We start from the raw sequence: 18,228 nt of genomic DNA, 5'->3' as shown, positions 1-18,228 counted from the left end.
TAAAAAATCCCTGAAACTGTCTCTCAGGGCTGGCTGCTAACTCTGCATGCATGCATAATAAAGTTTTCCTTCTAGGTTTCTCTCCTGCCTCACTGCTTTGACCTCCAGCCTCAGACCCTTCTGGGGGCTCTGTACCCCAGGGGAGCGAGATTTCCCCCACAGATGCAGGAAGAGAACAAAGAGTTTGGGTATGTGGAGTGGGGGGCAGGAGTGGGGGGCAGAGGATTAGGTTGGGGTGCCAGAGGCAAGCTGTGGCCAGGAGACTTACCTGAGTGACTCCCGGCCATCAGCCAAGCACCTCCTGAGGCAGGGTAGGTGCCTGCCCAACCCTCACACAGGCTGCAGAGTCATGTGGGTGTGTGAATAACTATGAGCCGAAGGGGAGGGGGCACGGTGCTTCCTTTCTGGCCAGAAACCAGCCAATGAGATTGTCCTGGGGGTGGAAGCAGTGCCTGTAGCCTTCCCCCTTCACCTCCGGGATCACCTTTGCTTTCTGAGTGGCTTGGAGGTGGGAAGTAGCCCATTGCTAGCCAAACATCAGTGGGCCGGATCAAATGGCCTGGCGACCTGGATGCGGCCCATGGGCTGTATTTTGCTCAGGCCTGCACTAGAACGAAGAGCCCTTGCGTATCCAGCAGTTTCTCACCATGAACAAACTGATACCGTGGAAGCCAGTCAGCTCTCAGCCTTTCAGCCTATTTGTTTGAAACCAACCCCATATTGAAACTGAGCAGTGAAATCTGAGCCTGAAGGTGCCGCCCCTTGTGTGCTTTAACTTCATCCCTTTAGCATCACACCTTGTAGATCAGTGTTTCTCAAGTGTCTGCAGGTCCCCATGAAGTGCCCTGTGGGGGTCCTCACTGATCAGTGGCTGAGATTTAGGGCTGTGTGCACCATGGTCGCTGGGTTTGGTTGGTAACTTTAATGACAAGCCCATGAAGATGTTTTCACTGGAATTTTCTGATTTAAAGAATCTCCTGAAAACTCACAGGGATTTTCCTCTTGGTCTCTCCAGTGCAGAGGGGAGAGTGTCTGGAAGGGAAAGGGATAAGAGAGGTGAGATTCCAGGCTCTCCTATTTATAATAATGTCCCCATTCTGAACTCTGCTTTTCACTTGTATCAGAAACTAGACAGATACACACACAAGTGTTTAGTATGAAAAGGTCTGAAACCTTCCGTGTCCTCTCTCGCTTGGGCACCTCCCAGCAATGGAGCCAACATCTCTGCAGCCTCATCCCCACCCCAGGAGACACAAACTGAAAGTGAGATTTACTTTTCCCTCCTCATCCCCTCTCACATGGTTTCTCTCAGTCACTTACCACCTCTTGTCATAACCTAAAGCTGCACTGGGGGAAGACGTTGCCATGACATTAACTTTACCTATTTTGATCCCCTGACAACAATGGGAGGCTCAGAGTTTGCAAACCCCTGGCTCTATTTGCAAGCAGTTGGGTCTATCCGCCCAGTGCCTCTAAGGAGAGCAGCATGATGGGGCCGTCATTCTCCACATGGGAATGGAGGCAAGGGAAGGTTGGCTTCAGAGGCGAGATTCAATAGTTTCTAATAGTTAAACAACTTTCCCCTACTCCATCCCTTCTAGGTACCTTTGAATCCCCTCAGAGTCTCTGACAGCACAATTGTTTTCTGGGAGAAAGCATTGACTTGTTCTTCCAGTTCTGGGGAACTCACCTCTGGCGGCTGGAACTGCCCCGTCTCACACCTGCACAGAAACAATTCCATGTGATTCTATTTCATTTACAGATGATAAGTTCTGGCTAGTGAGTCTCGCTCTAACAGGCCTGGAGTTAGAATTCCTTCAATTCTCCCAGCCTGAGAGTAGGAGCAACACAGTCCATGGCTGTGCAACCTTCCCCCAAAAGGTCCCATTGCTGTTCTTCACCTCTGGCCCGGAAAGACCAGTTGGGGACAAAAGTGGAATTGAGTCTCAATGGCCAATTCACTCTTTGGCCTACAGGTGATGAGGGACAGGAGGTTCCCCAGGTGAAGGGCTGCAGGAATCTGCCCACTAGGAACCAGACTGAGACACCAGCTTTTCCCTTCCCTGCTGCTTCCACACAGATCTCCAAACAGCCCTCGGGTGGGACAGACTCTGGGTCCCTGTTGCCCTGGGCTGAATGTGCCCAGTAGTGACAGACCCATATTCCAGCTCCACAGTCCTGAGGCAGCCAGTCCCCAGGGAGGTGACTGTGACCCTGAATGGGGAATTCCAGAGTCTGCTGTGCAAGGGTGAGCGCCTCAGAATTAAGTGAGTCAGACACATTTCTATCCAACATCTGGCTGTAGAGCCCTGGGGAGATATGGTGCTTACATCAGTTCCAAGCTCTTTCCCGGCGCTGTGCAGTATGACAGGAGTGTGAGCCACCTACCTGCTCAAGCTGTTTCTGACATCCTAGAGAAAAGAGACAGAAAAGAATCTCAGCTGCACTGGACACACACAGGGAAGGCATTTTGCAAATATGAGGAAGAGACGCCCTGACTGGGCCCCAGGGCCATAGATTCCGTGAGCTAATGGGGCTTTGCCATCTCTAATAGGTCTGTGTCTGTGACTCTGCAAAGCACAACAGTGACTCGCATGGCAGCAATGCACACGCCGAGTTACACCCAGATCTGATGGCTGGACCCCAGCGCTTGTTATTCAGGAGCCTCTCTTCCCTGTGTGGGGAGCGAGGATGTTTCTCCCTCAGTCTCACCTGCAGGAATTCACTCGCTGGCTTCTGACATGTCCCCTCCAGCTCACTGATCCGCTTGCTGAGACAAGAAATCTGTGTGGAGAGTTTCCCAACAGTGTCAGTCTGGAGCCTCCTAATCTCCTCGTCCAGCTTCTCCAGCTGGGCCAGCAGGAGTCGCTCTTGTTCCTCCAGGAACTGCCGCAGCTGCTGAAACTCGGCCACAATCTTCAATCTCTTGGTTTGTGCCTCTTTCTGTATGAAAACAGGGAAAGGGCTGGTCAGGGGCATGGATGGAGCCCGGGGCCCTTTCATGGGGAGATAAGTGCGCACCAAGGACAAATTCTTGGAAAACCCTAAAATTTATGACATTTGACTCTATTCTGTGGATATTAGGCAGAGGCGTCTCTCTCAGCATCTCCTTTGGCCCATATCCCTCTGAAAGGGATGTCCCCATGTCTGCCATGGGCAGCATCTTCTGTTTTTTATGGGCACTAGCAATTCAGACCCAGAGCAGGAGGAGGCACGACTCAGCAGCAACCTGACAGAGAAACCCAGGGAGAAAAAGGAACAAAGTGAGTAGACTCAGCAGACAGCTCTTCACAGGGACGTTCAATTCCCTTGGGGAGGATTTCTGGGAAAATGTCCAGTTCTTGTGACTAACTCATCCTCTTACATTGAAGCTCAGGGCCTGTCTTCACATTGATCTAACCCAGCAATCCATGATCCAGGAGAAACATAAGCAAGCCCAAACTCACAAAGGAAAAGTCAGTGGACGTAATATACCTTGATTTTAACAAAGCTTTTGATACAGTCTTCCATAATATTCTTTCCAGGAAGTTAAGGGAGTATGGACAGAATAAATGGACTGCAAGGCAGATAGAAAGCTGGCTAGACTATCAGGCCAAATGGGTAGTGATCAACGGCTCGATGTCAGGTTGGCGGCCACTTTCTAGCAGAGTGCTCCAAGGATCAGTTCTAGGGCCAGTTTTGTTCAACATCTTTATTAATGACCTGAATGGGGGGATGGACTGACCCTCAGCAATTCTGCAGATGACATTAAGCTAGGGAGAAGGTAGATATGCTGGAGGATGGGGATAGGATACAGAGTGACCTAGACAGATTAGGAGATTGGGACAAAAGAAATCAGACGAGGTTCAATAAGACAAGTGTAGAGTCCTTCACTTGGGATGGAAGAATCCCAAGCATTGTTACAGGCTGGGCACCAAATGGCTAAGTAGCAGTTCTACAGTGGTTAAGAAGCTGGATATGAGTCAACAGTGTGCTCGTGCAGCCAAGAAAGCTAATGGCATATTAGATTATATTAGGAGCATTGCCATCAGATCTAGACAAGTAACTATTCCCATTTATTCGGCTCTGGTGAGGCCACATCTGGAGTATTGTGTCCAGTTCTGGGACCTCCACTATAGAAAGAATGTGGATGCATTGGAGAGGGTCCAGGGAGGGCAACCAAAATAATGAGGGGGCTGGAGCACATGACCTATGAGGAAAGACTGAGAGATTTGAGTTTGTTTAGTCTGCAGAAGACTGAGGGGGGACTTGATAGCAGCCTGCAACTTCCTGAAGGGAGGTTGCAAAGAGGATGGAGAGAGGCTGTTCTCAGTAGTGACGGATGGCAGAACCAGGAGCAATGGTCTCAAGTTGTAGTGGGAGAGTCTAGGTTGGATATTAGGGAAAACTATTTCACAAGGAGGGTGGTGAAGCACTGGAATGAGTTCCCTAGGGAGGTGGTGGAATCTCCATCCCTAGAGGATTTTAAGTCTCGGCTTGACAAAGCCCTGGCTTAGTTGATTTACTTGTGATTGGTCCTGCCTTGGGCAGGAGGCTGGACTTGATGATCTCCTGAGGTCTCTTCCACCTCTCTGATTCTAAGACCATACAGGACTTGACTTCATAACACAGCCTTGCCACTGCCAGTCCCTACCGGTCCATAACCACAGGCACTTACCAGACACTCCTGGCTTTTCCCCTCTGCTGTCTCTTTCCATCCCAGCAGCTTTTCTCTCTCTTTCCTCAGACTCTTCAAGTGGGCCTCCAATTTTTCCTGAAAACAGAAATAAGCACCAGGGCAAACCCCATGAGATTTTGGGAGCCCATTTGTCTGCCTTTAAGCAGCACAGACCCATTTTTGTGGAGCTCTGTTCCTGTCTGGTAGGCACAAAGCCTTGGACGTGGCTTTGTCCCTAGAGAAAGAGACAGCAGATGCAGCAGGATGCCTGTGAGGGTGGGGGACAGATTGGTGGTGGCACCTTTGTAAAGAATGATGCCAGTGGGCATTAGGAAGGCAAAAAGGGTTAAAAATACCGATCATGTAACCGACTACAATTTAATCAGTTAAAATCTTTTTAACCTGCTGAAGTCAGGGCCGGTAGCAGACGTGGGCTCTCCTGAGGTTGGGGCTCTCTCGTGAGGTCTGCCAGGGGTGGCCACAAGGGCTGCCAGCCAACGGGGACTCTCAGCAGCTGCAGACTAATGTTAGCTGCCAGGAGCAAGTGAGCACTGCCAGGTACGGTGGAGAGTTTATCTGGTAACTGGCACCGATAAGCATTATCTCATCAGTTAATCAGATTGACCTCTTGCTACAACCCAGTCAAACTCCAGTGGTGACTGGCATGGCCCTGCACTGCCTGGAGCCCTGCTGTACAGCCCAGTGACCTCCTTTAGCACTGGCTGCAGCATCTGAGTTTAAACCCTCATGGAGCAACTCAGGAGTTCAGCATCCTCTCCCTGCTGGGCATGCGGCCTCTAGCGAGCCATCTTTCCCTTCTAAGGGACACACTTCATCATTATTCACTGATGCTCAGAGGCGGAGGAAGTGTCGCCTGGTGGTTAGTGTAGCTGTGGACTGAGCCTGGAGAGACCACTGTTTGGGCTAAACTCTATCACTGATGGGCTTGGTGATCAGAGCAACTTGCTGCTCCGTTTCCCTTCCTATTGTTTGTCTAACGAGACTGCGACCTGCTCAGGGCAGGGATTGTCACTTGATGGGTGTTGTGCAGGGCCCAGATGCCATTGCAGGTCTACAAAGCAAATGACAAATGTTTACTGCTTCTCATCCAATCAGTAACTGCTTGTAAACTCTTCTTCTCCAGTCCCAAGGCAGCTCACTCCCATAGACTGGCCTGCAGCTCCTGTGATCTAAACTTCTCTGATTGTTAACATCTTCCCTCGTCACATTACCGAATTGGAGGGAAGCAGCCAGATCGCTGCTGCACCCCTAGGTGGAGGTGTTGGCACCAGAAATTGGTATAAAAGGGAGCCATGTGGGGTATTGAATGGGAGCTTATCGTTTGTTGATCTTATGTACGCTATTTATGTGAGTATATAATGTCCATGTGTGTAGGTAGGAATCTGTAATCTGTGTGGAAGCTGAATATTTCTCTGAATGTGGTTAAGCATTGCTATGGACAGGCTGAGTAGCGAAGCCCTGTGGAACAATGGCTCTCAATGGGCTATGGACACACCCAAAGAATGGGGGCTGTCATCTGAGAGCAGCCAGCAGGGAACATAGAGATTGGCCTCTGACCAGGTGACTTGCTGCATACAAGAAGAGGCCAGGAAGGAGGTATAAAGAGGCCATGTGGTCGATGCCATTTTTGTTCTCAGCTCAGCACTTCATCCCGGAGGCAGCATTGCAGGGATCGAAGAGCCCGGAAGACCTGTGAACCCATCCTGATCTTAGGATGTGCAATAAGAACTTTTAAACCAGCAGCTGCAACATCTTTGCTAGAGACTGCATCGAGAACTGGGAGATTCGGTGCATGTAACGTACTGTACTTTAATAACCTTACTCTCATGCTTTTCTTTCTTATGTTAATAAACCTTTAGTTGTTAGATGCTAAAGGATTGGCCCAGCGTGATTTGTGGGTAAGGTCCAGAGGGTAAATTGACCAGGGATCTGTGGCTGGTTTCTTGGAACCGGACAGAACTTGTTCGGGGTAGGTGGGATTGGGTGCTAGGACCCCCCCCCCCCCACCTGTGTATAGGCCTGGGGTCATCTGGGGCATGGATATTGCTGGGGTGTCGGAGGGGTTTTGCTCGGGAGGCTTCAGGCAGGTTGCTGAAGCGCTCTGTGGGACTGGTTAGTGGCCTGTTTGGAGAGGTCACCAGTCTGGGGGCTGTAAGGAGCCCCAGATTTGAGCAATTCACTCTGAGCGGACGCCCTCAGCTGTGCCCAGACACGGCCCGGTCCATCACACTCGTACAAAAACCCTTCCTGTCACCAGAGAAGGCTGGGTCTCACAATTCAGAGTCTCAAAGAAATGTTTCCCACATTGGGTCTCTGTAAAGACTTGATATAAGTTGCCACACAGCCAGAACATTTCATTTTTCTTGTACCATGAAGGCTTTACAGAGCCATGTCACACCTGTGTCAGGGAACAGTCGGTGAAATTAGTCTGTAATTAAAATCCAACGTTATTTCCCATTACACTGGACAGAAACTCTGTATCTTGTACTCCTGGGCAGCTTCCTTTATTTGCAGCACCGTGGGAGCCTGGGATCTGTCACACATCACACAGATGGGAGTTTGAGCCTCTTCAGTGAACAGCTTCAGAGACTCCTGGGCTGTGTCTAGACTGGCCAGTTTTTCTGGAAAATCTGCCGCTTTTCCAGAAAAACTTGCCAGCTGTCTACACTGGCCACTTGAATTTCTGCAAAAGCACTGACTTCCTACTGTAAGAAATCAGTGCTTTTTGCAGAAATACTATGCGGCTCCCGTTTGGGCAAAAGTCCCTTTCGCGCAAACCTTTTGTGCAAAAGGGCCAGTGTAGACAGCTGAGATTTGTTTTCCGCAAAAAAGCCCCGATCGCGAAAATGGCGATTGGGGCTTTTTTGCGGAAAAGCGCATCTAGATTGGTCACGGACGCTTTTCCACAAAAAGTGCTTTTGCAGAAAAGCGTCTGTGCCAATCTAGATGCGCTTTTCCGAAAATGCTTTTAATGGAAAACTTTTCCATTAAAAGCATTTCCGGAAAATCATGCCAGTCTAGACGTAGCCCTGGTGCTCCCCACATACCCCGTCCGATCTTGCTCTCTTTGCTGCCTGGAAACTCAGCCGCTTGGCTAGTTCTACCACGTTTACCAGCTCTCTGTTAGACTGGAGGGGTCCCTGCTGCGGAGTGTCTCTGCATGGAGGGCTGAGGCAATCCTGGTGGACATTGTGCCCACACTCCAGAGTGACAGGGGCTGTGAAATCCTCCAGACAGACAGGACGCGTTGCTTCTTCCCAGGGACTTTCCACAGGGCTCTCTGCAGCCATGACTGACCCTGGACTGGAGATCAGGGGGAGTTCAGTTTCCTGAGCTTATCAATGTAGGGGCAGGTCCGGAGAGTGTGTCCGTGAGGGACCAGCACTGATGATAAAAAAAAGTCAAAATTAAAAATCAACCCCCCCAAAAAAACTTTGCTCACCCCCTGCCCCCGCCAGGGCCTCCATTTGGTGCCTCAGCCACCTGCCCCAGCCAGAATCGCATCTCTGAGCCATTCACGCCAGGGCCCCTCCTCATCCTGTGTTGAAATCCCTCCCCCGCACTCTGCAGCCCCCTCTCACAACACTTTTGCCCACCGCCGGCCCGCACAAGCTCTCAGCGCCCCCCCCCCCCCCCCCCCCCCCAGTGTGAGCGTCTGGAAGCACCAACAGCCAGACACAGACGGGCCGACGGGCCCTGCGCAGAACGTGCAACATTCAGCCACCGAGGGGGCAGCAGCGAGCGGCCTGAGGCCCCTCCCCCAACTCCCACAGGCCCCCCCGCCTGAGCCTGTGTGACCCCTCCCACAGACACACACACACACTGAGGCTCTGCCCTACAACCCCTCCGCCGGGACCCAGCAGCGGCCGCTCCACAGACTACGCAGGGTGGGAGGAGGAGGCGGGTCAGGAGCGAGGGGTGGGGCCCCCAGCAGCCGTCAGGCCCGCCCGCGAAACTCGCGCATGCGCAGCGCGGGGTTCTCCCAGCCGCCAGGAGCAGCGGCAGCCAATGAGGTGCCGCGAAGGGAAACAAACAAACCAACAGCCCCGCTCCCAGGGCCCCCCCCAGCATTAACCTCCCGGCCCCGCCCACCTAGCTCCGCTCCCCGCTCCCCCGAAGCAGCGCGGCGAGTAACGGCATCAAGAACTGCCTGAGGGCGCATGCGCAGTGACCGCAGCAAAGTTCGGTGCCTCCTTCTACTCACAGAGTCAGACGCTGCTGCAGGCCGCCGCGGGGTGGGCAGGGCCTGAGTAGAGGCGGGGAGTGATGGGCGGGGAAGCACGAAAACCTGTCCCCCACCGTACGGAATGGAGGGGCCCAATGAGATAGCGCATGCGCAGATCAGTGACTCTGCTAGGAGTCCAGCGCCAGGGCTTAGGTCAGACCGGGAACTTCCTGGCCACGCCCCAGTCATGCTCACCCAGCCCCGCCACTTCACACCCCCCGCCGGCCCCTCTTCCCGGCAAGTCCCTGGCTGCTCCGCCTGGCGCCCCCGGCTCCTCGTGCTGCATCTCCCGGGCTCTGCCCCACGCATGTCCCGGGCTGCCCCCCCCCCGGGGCCATGGAGCTGCGGGGCGATGGGTCCAGCTCCTCTGGGTTCTTGTGGAGTCGGATTGACCCACCCCTGGGTTGTAGGAACTGCCCCCCCACCGCAAACCCCCACCCCATAATTCTGTCGGACTTTTGCTGCTGGGGGCTGTTATCACACCTGCTCCCGCCCCCCCTCCGCTTGCTGCTTCTCCTGTTCCCGACAGCGTGCTGGGAGCCGGGACATTGCCACCCCAGTGCGGCCCCTCTCCCCACTGACTGGCCCAGGGACACAGGCTGGGATGGGGGGGTGGGGATCTGTCAGTTTCCCCTCTTGCCTCTCTCCAGGTTTTCCTGCAGGGCTGGGTGGTCCTGGTGGCTGGAACATTCCCATTCCCAGCCCCATGTGCTGCTGCCCTTCCCCCCCATCTGTCACCAGCCCCTAGGGCAGGGGGTGCAGTGTTCCCATGGATACGGGATACGCCTCTCACAATCAGCGACCTCTGCCTTTGCCCATCCCCCTTGGGGGCCCCAGAACAGGAGGCCAATGCCCCCCCCCCACTGTTGAATGTGGACAGGTCTGGCCTGGCCTCTTTCTCCCCAGACTCCCCTGCCCCTCCCCGTTCCCCCTGGACTCTGCCCCACACCCTGGCCAGAAGCTGGAGCCCTGCCCAGAGAGGAGAAGCCCTGGGGTGCCAATGCAGCTGGGGCCATCACAGGACCATCCCCCTAGAGGGGGGGCCTCAAAAGCTGCCCCTGACTAATGGGCCAGCCGTAGCAGCCTCTGCCCACGGCACATGGAGGGCCCATGGATCCCACCACTGCCCAGACAGCTCTTACTGTGACGTGAATGGGGCAGTTAGGGGGAGCCTCAGACTTTCCACCTGCCTTAGGTGGGGGTGGGGGTGGGGGTGGGGACATGGGCTGGGGCTGCTCATGGGTCCCCCACCAGTGTTCCCTGTAAGCTGAGCACTTGGGCAGCCACTCAGGAGAGATTCGGGTGCTGCCCAGCTGATTAGCAAAGCCCCCACAGCCAGCAGCCTGTGTTTCTATGGGTGGTGCACATCTGCGCCTGCCTTGGTGCACATAACAGCATTTATTCCACACAGATATGGAAACAAATTTGAGAGAACCCTCCCCCACCTACCCCGTCAGTACAGCCTGAGTGACAGACAGCCTACTCCCTCCCCAAGCCCTATAACATTCTGGTTTCTGCCCGTCACAAAGGAGCGTTTGCCCCAAGTCATTGGCACCACCCAGCTGAAAGCAAATCCAGCACCTGCAGCCAGTTCTATGACATGAATGACTTACTGGCCAAGAGAAGAGAACGAGAGAAACTCACAGGGCGAACGCAGCAGCCAGTCACGCACCCACACACACAGTGCACTCCTGCCTGGCCCAGGGAACAGAGGTGCCTCTGGTGAGCCAGCTCGGTGTGTCCTGTACCATCAGCCCACCAGCTGCAGATCAGGGGCGGATATAGGGCAGGGCGAACGGGGCGGCCGCCCCGGGCCCCGTGCTTCAGAAAGCCCCGCGCATGCGCCGTGGCAAAGGGGGGGCCCCGCAGAATTATGCTTCCCAGGGCCCCGCAAAACGGTCATCTGCCCTTGCTGCAGATTCTTCAGTTTGTGCCTAACCCGCCCCCCACCACCATCCCCCTCCCTCTCTGCCCCACCCCCAGCATCTAAGCCTGGGAGAGAGAAAGTTCTTTCTGCCCTGGCTTGTCCTTTCCTTCCCCAGAGCTCACACTGATAAGAGGCAAAATGCAGGACAATGTAGCACTTTAAAGACTAACAAGATGGTTTATTAGATGATGAGCTTTCGTGGGCCAGACCCACTTCCTCAGATCAAATAGTGGAAGAAAGTAGTCACAACCATATATACCAAAGGATACAATTAAAAAAAATGAACAAATATGAAAAGGACAAATCACATTGCGGAACAGAGGGTTTGGGGCTCGGCTCCTCTTCAAGGGCACAAGGAGGAGGGGAGCAGCCAACAGATTCTTTTTCCCACAATGTTCCACGGTGGCTTGTCTGGTGTCTCAAGCTTCCTGTGCCAGGCAGGAGATACCCTTCTCTTCTCCCCCCCCACCGCCCCGAACACACCAGGGTCTCACACTTGGCTCTGCTCCTTTCCTGGCCTTGGGCTGCTCCCAGTGTCACAACAAACCCTCGACCAGCCCCTGAGCAACACTGAACCATCACCCAGTGCCACAGGCACAGCGAGTCCCAGGGGGTCAGCACCTGCAGCAACCCCCAGCATTTCCCAGAGTCCAGCCTCTGCCCCGGTCTCTGCCAGTCCAATGCCTGTTTTAATCACATACACATCCCGGGGAGCCAGCTGGCTGCTGGCCTGACAAATGCCAGTGCCCAGGAGGTCTGGGGCCTGGGCACAAGCTGGCACCAGGATGGGCAGGGTCACCCAGGCCTACATGTCTATGGTGAGCAGTTGTGCAATGCATACTGCACACTGACCGTCATGGGGAGCCATATCACATTGCTGGATGGGCTCTTGAATACCTGGGGTGTGAGATCCTTGTCCACTCCTGTGCCTGTATGGTGGGGGACTGAGCCAGGGTCTCCCTAGCTGAGGGGCAGAAGTTAGAAGGGGTGAAAGAGGGGAGCTCTGAGGGGATGGGGGCAGGGCAAGGGGGGGAGGGATGAGGGAGGCATGTGTCCAGTTTGGGACTGGAAGCCCCTGGCCCAGGCTCCTGGAGATGCCAGGCAGCACCACTGGCCCAGGTTGTCGAACATCCGGTTTGCAGCTCCACAGGCTCCCTGCTAGCCCCTGCGCAGCCCGTGGGGAAGCCCCTGAGTCGGCATATCCGGCTATTAGCATTGGAGCAACTGGAGGGGCGGGCATCAGCTGGGCCAGGGCAGGACAAGAACTGCTCTTGGGCAGCACAGTGAGCAGGGCTGGCCACTGACCAGGCTCCCTAACCCTAACCCGAGCCCCTTCCCTTCTGCCCCCCCTCACACCCAGTTCCTCCAGAGCCTGGCTGGAACAGCTGCCCCACTGGCAGCCCTGCTGCTTGGCATGGTGCAGTCATGGGGTCAAGGGCAGGGGAGTCCTCAGGTGTGGAGAGCAGATAGGGGCTGGATGAGGGGCCTCGGGTGCAGGGGGCAGGAGAGAGGGATGGGCCAGAGGGGCTGTGTCTACATTGGCATGATCTTGCGCAAATACTCTTTAACGCAAGAGTTCTTGCGTTAAAGTATTTGTGCAAGAGAGCGTATACACTAGCATGGGCCTTTGCACAAGAGATGTGCTTTTGCACAAGAGCATCCGTGCCACTGTAGACACTCTCTTGCGCAAGAAAGCTCCGAAGGCCATTTTAGCCATGGATAAGAGGGTTGCCTGCAAGCAAGAAATTCATGTTGCCTGTCTACACTGGCCTCTTGTGCAAGAACAGTTGCACAAGAGGGCTTATTCCTGAGCGGGAGCATCATAGTTCCTGCGCAAGAAGCACTGATTTCACACATTAGAACGTCAGTGTTCTTGCACAAGAACTCCCCACCAGTGTAGACAGGCAGCATGTTTTTGCGCAAAAGCGGCTGCTTTGGCGCAAGATCATGCCAATGTAGACACAGCCAGGATGTCTGGCTCAGGGAAGGGGAGGTGTCACAGCTTCTCCCAGGCTTCCCTCAATTTATTGTTCCCAGCGTGGTATATCATTTGGGAGACACATTAATGTGGCTTGGGGTTTTTTTTGGTGGGGGGGAGGGAGGGAAGAAGTGTCTCTCAACTATGTTTTCAACAACAGGGTTTCATGTTGATAAGCTGAATTTCACAAAACTGAAGACATCCCAGACAGAGATAACAGCCGTGAATACATTGTAGCAAAACACCAACATTGAGTCTGCCACTTGCAGAACCTAGTTTCATTTATAGATGTGGTACAGGAAGAATTAAATGACCCCTAACAAAAGATGGCCAAGTCCACTTTTGCCAGATGCTAAGCACTATGAAATAAAACGGAACACTCAGCAATTGAAGCAAAAATGGTGGAAGCAGAATGCAAGCCACAATTCATTTGGCCAAGCAAGAAAAGATGGAACTCTGTGTTCATGGCTGTGGAGAGAATTTGGTGCATACTGAATGAACAAGGAGAAGGGACCATGAGAAATGTGTTCCCAGAACTCCAAATTAGCATGTAAGAAGCAGTTCTTTGCTTTATACTTTTCTTTTTGTTAAAAAAACAATCCCTGATCATTCTGTATTTTTATCAACATTATGTATTGACTGTTAGACAGACTGAATCCAGCAGGGCTGGTTTTATTGACAGAATATGCCATGGTTGTGGGCCCAGTGCTAAAGGCACTAAATGTTCTCCAAGCACAGATAAGCACAGTAATAGAATGGATGCTGCGTAAATTATACCAGCTTCAGGGGATAGCTGAGTTAGTCTGTACAGGATAAACTTTAAAAAAAACCAATAGTCTGGTAGCACATTATATATTAACAAAACATATATGTGGTATCACGAGCTATCGTGGGCACAGTCCACTTCTTCAGATGACCGGAGTTTTGAGTATAGGATGTGCAGAGACAAAATAAATAGGTCTGTACATCCTACACTCAAACCTCCGGTCATCTGAAGAAGTGGGGTGTGCCCATGAAAGCTCATGATACCATCTATATGTTTTGTTGTCTATAAAGTGCTACCAGACCATTTGTTGTTTTTTAAGTTTAAATTATACTTGATGGCTGTGTCTAGACTGGCAAGTTTTTCTGCAAAAGCAGCCGCTTTTGTTGAAAAACTTGCCAGCTGTCTACACTGGCCACTTGAATTTGCGCAAGAACACTGACGATCTAATGTATGATTGTCAGTGTTCTTGCGCAAATACTATGCTGCTCCCATTCGGGCAAAAGCCCTCTTGCGCAAATGTATTTGCGCAAGAGGGCCAGTGTAGACAGCTCAGGACTGCTTTGTGCAAAAAAGCCCCGATGGCTAAAATGGCAATCGGGGCTTTCTTGCGCAAAACTGCGTCTGGATTGACACGGACGCTTTTTAGCAAAAAGTGCTTTTGCGCAAAAGCGTCCGTGCCAATCTAGACGCTCTTTTCCGCAAATGCTTTTAACAGAAAAACTTTTCCGTTAAAAGCATTTGCAGAAAATCATGCCAGCCTAGACATAGTCAATGGTTTCAAACTGCAAAGGAACAAGATGCCCTCTTGAGGACACTGGTAGATGGACTCCAGTGTGCCATTCAGAAATGTTTTGGTGAAATAATTGAGGACCTGGAGCTAATAAGAGCTGACATCTTGATGCCAAATGTTAGGACCACTTGGAACAAGCATGAAACTGGGATTAGAAAAGGTAAGAGACTACAGGCAGTCCCCGGGTTACGTACAAGATAGGGACTGTAGGTTTGTTCTTAAGTTGAATCTGTATGTAAGTCAGAACTGGCGTCAGCCGCTGCTGAAACTGATCAGTTTCAACAGCGGCTGAATCTGGATGCCAGTTCTGACTTACATACAGATTCAACTTAAGAAACCCAGGCGTCCCCACGTCAGCTGCTGCTGAAACTGATCAGCGGCTGATTCCAGGAAGCCTGGGGCAGAGCAACTCAGTTTCAGCAGCGGCTGACTTGGGGACGCCTGGGGCAGAGCAGCTGGGGTGCTGCTGGGTTGCTCCAGTAGCGCGGCTTCTCGGCACTATTGGAGCAATCCAGCAGCACCCCAGCTGCTCTGCCCCAGGTGTCCTGATTCAGCCGCTGCTGAAACTGACCAGCAGCGGCAGAATCAGGACGCCTGGGGCAGAGCAGCTGGGGTGCTGCCGGGTTGGTCCGGAGCGGCGCTGCGGGACCAACCTGGCAGCCCCCAGCTGCTCTACCACAGGGGTAGGCAAGAAAAGCCTGGTCTGCGGGGGGGGGGGGCACTAGCTGCACCCCCCCCCAGCAGACCAGGGAGACGGGGGTGGCGGGACCGCCCAAGTCCTCCACGGCTTTGCTCCATCTCCCTGGTGTGCTGACCTGGGAGACGCGGAGCAAAGCCGCAGAGCATGCGGGCAGCGGGACAGTCCAGGCACGCCGCGGCTGTCCCACTGCTGGCGTGCTCCGAGGCTTTGCTCCCCATCTCCCTGGTCTGCTGGTCGGGAGACGGGGAGCAAAGCCTTGGAGCACGCCCGCAGGGGGACAGCTCAAGCGCGCCCGGGCTGTCCTGCTGGGGGCGTGCTCCAAGGCTTTGCTCCCCGTCTCCCTGCAGATCAGGGAGACGGGGAGCAGCTTTTCTCGCCCCGGAGGACGGGAGCGGCGGACCGCGGCGCATCTGGGCATCCCGCCGCTCCTGTTCTCCGGGGCGAGAAAAGCCCCGTTTGTAACTGCGGATCCAATGTAAGTTGGATCCACATAACTCGGGGACTGCCTGTATGTCATTTTAGACAAATGAAACTGCAAAGAAGCTTGATGGGTCTTTGGCCTCATTAGGAGAGACCATGGATCTGCTGCACTCTTTTTGTAGAATTAGGGAGCTGTGCACCAGGGCCAATAGACCTCTGTCTCCATCAGCTGCCTGTGAGAGATTCTTCCGTATGATGGACACATATTTTTTCATAGAAGAGCAAGGATTGGTACATTTGGAAAAAAATGCTCCTATAGTTGAACAAACATTTTGGAAATTAATCATTACAATGGAAAAATGCACACCGTGAATGTGGACAAAATAAATACATTTCTGTAATCTGACTTGTATTTAATTTGGTCCCTCTTCTTCTTTATAAATGAAGGCAGTGAGTATCGTTAAATTCCAGCATTGAAAAATGTATAGTATAGGTGTGCATATAATATAGAATTATATTATAAGTGTTTATATAGAGTGTGTGTGTGTTAATACCACCTGCAAGAACTCGGACGGTTAAGCATAGGGTTCCATAGGACAACCAATTTTTACCTGTGCATACTTAAGTACAAGTAAGATATGATACCTACACCCCACCATCAACTTCAGCCTGGACCTTTCTACACGAGAGATCCATTTACAACCATAGTACAAATCAACAATGGAATACTAGACACCACTCTCTACAGAAAACCCACTGACTCATACAGTTACCTACATGCTTCCAGCTCCCATCCAGAACATACAATACGATCTATCATGTATAGCCAAGCCCTTCGATACAACCGCATCTGGTCTAATCCCACTGACAGAGACCAGAAACTTCAGGATCTCTACCAAGCATTTATAAACCTCAACTACCCACCCGGAGAAATAAAAAAGCAAATTGAAAGAGCCGGACGAATACCTAGAAACCATCTACTTCAAGACAGACCCAAGAAAACCAACAATAGAACACCACTTGTCATCACCTACAACCCCCAACTTATACCTGTCCAACACATTATCAATAAACTACAGCCTATACTGGAACAGGACACTAAACTCCAAGGCTGTGTCTACACTGGCCACTTATTCCGGAAAATCAGCCGCTTTTCCGGAATAACTTGCCAGCTGTCTACACTGGCCCCTTGAATTTCCGGAAAAGCACTGACAATCTATTGTAAAATCATCAGTGCTTTTCCGGAAAAACTATGCTGCTCCCGTTCGGGCAAAAGTCCTTTTCCGGAAAACTGTTCCGGAAAAGGGCCAGTGTAGACAGCACAGATTTCTTTTCCGCAAAAAAGCCCCGATCGCGAAAATGACGATCGGGGCTTTTTTGCGGAAAAGCACGTCTACATTGGCACGGATGCTTTTCCGGAAAAGCATCCTGCCAATGTAGACGCGCTTTTTCCGGAAATACTTATAACAGAAAACTGTTCCGTTTTAAGCATTTCCGGAAAAGGATGCCAGTGTAGACGTAGCCCAAGAGGCTCTGGGAGACAGACCCATAGTCTCCTATAGAAAACCACCTAACCTCAAGATGATTCTTACCAACAACCACAGGACATACCACACTAATACCAACCCTGGTACCTTCCCTTGCAACAAACCCTGTTGCCAGCTTTGTCCACATATTCACTCCGCTGATACCATTATTGGACCTAACCAAGTGAGTTATAAGATCAAGACCACATATTCCTGCGCATCCAGAAATATAATTATGCTATCATGTGCCAAAAGTGTCCGTCTGCTATGTACGTTGGACAAACGTCTCAGACACTTCGCCAAAGGATCAATGCCCACAAAACAGATATTAGACAGGATCACAAAGAAAAAACAGTTTCTTGCCATTTCAACCAGAAAGGACACTGTCTCAACGACTTAATTACCTGCATCCTGCTTCAAAAGCCTTTTAAAACTGCACTTGAAAGGGAATCCTCTGAACTGTCATTCATGCTAAAATTCAACACTTTGCATGGGGGTCTTAACAAAGACTCTAGTTATCTTACTCTAGTTATCTTCTTCACACAGCGTGTAGTCAACCTGTGGAACTCCTTGCCAGAGGAAGCTGTGAAGGCTAGGACTATAATAGAGTTTAAAGAGAAGCTAGATAATTTCATGGAGGTTATGTCCATAAAAGGCAATTAGCCAGGGGATAAAATGGTGTCCTTGGCCTCTGTTTGTTAGAGGCTGGAGAGGGATGGCAGGAGACAAATCGCTTGATCATTGTCTTCGGTCCACCCTCTCTGGGGCACCTGGTGCTGGCCACTGTCAGTAGACAGGCTACTGAGCTAGATGGACCTTTGGTCTAACGCAGTACGGCCATTCTTATGTTCTTATGTACCCATTACAAAGATAGCTTCCCCAATTATCACCTCTAATATCATTAGCTCACAGACATTTACCTCCCCCCCCCCCCCCGCATCCCCCTTCTGTTCTGCAATGTGATTTGTCCTTTTCATGTTTGTTCTTTTTTTTTTTAATTGTATCCTTTGGTATATATGGTTGTGACTATTTTCTTCCACTATTTGATCTGAGGAAGTGGGTCTGGCCCACGAAAGCTCATCATCTAATAAACCATCTTGTTAGTCTTTAAAGTGCTACATTGTCCTGTTTTTTGCCCCTTGGGAAAGGCTTTTAACGCGCACTTTGCAAAACTCACAGCGGTGGGCACAGACCGGCAAGGGCGGCACGAGAACCGCT

General features: G+C 51.9%; 1 protein-coding gene across 5 annotated transcripts in view; it reads right to left on the bottom strand.

Annotated features, from left to right (window-relative positions):
• Positions 1-18,228, bottom strand: part of LOC112546925 (uncharacterized) — a 30,448-nt gene that overhangs the window by 11,589 nt on the left and 631 nt on the right. For 3 of the 5 annotated variants that reach the window (XM_075912412.1, XM_075912411.1, XM_075912414.1), the window contains exons 2-7: positions 7,792-8,062; positions 4,658-4,753; positions 2,713-2,943; positions 2,389-2,411; positions 1,691-1,721; positions 990-1,032 (exon numbers count right to left, since the gene is read on the bottom strand). In XM_075912412.1, coding sequence (XP_075768527.1) covers positions 990-1,032; positions 1,691-1,721; positions 2,389-2,411; positions 2,713-2,943; positions 4,658-4,753; positions 7,792-7,968 — 601 coding nt within the window. In that variant the 5' untranslated portion in view covers positions 7,969-8,062. Of the gene's footprint in view, positions 1-989; positions 1,033-1,690; positions 1,722-2,388; positions 2,412-2,712; positions 2,944-4,657; positions 4,754-7,791; positions 8,063-10,547; positions 10,834-18,228 lie in introns of those variants that run through there. The other 2 variants (XM_075912413.1, XM_075912415.1) reach the window with 2 other exon arrangements.

Source organism: Pelodiscus sinensis, chromosome 31 (genome assembly GCF_049634645.1).
Source record: "Pelodiscus sinensis isolate JC-2024 chromosome 31, ASM4963464v1, whole genome shotgun sequence".
NCBI classification, from domain to species: Eukaryota; Metazoa; Chordata; order Testudines; family Trionychidae; genus Pelodiscus; species Pelodiscus sinensis.
Note: the sequence above shows the minus strand (reverse complement) of the source record. Positions and strands in the feature narration are given on the sequence as shown.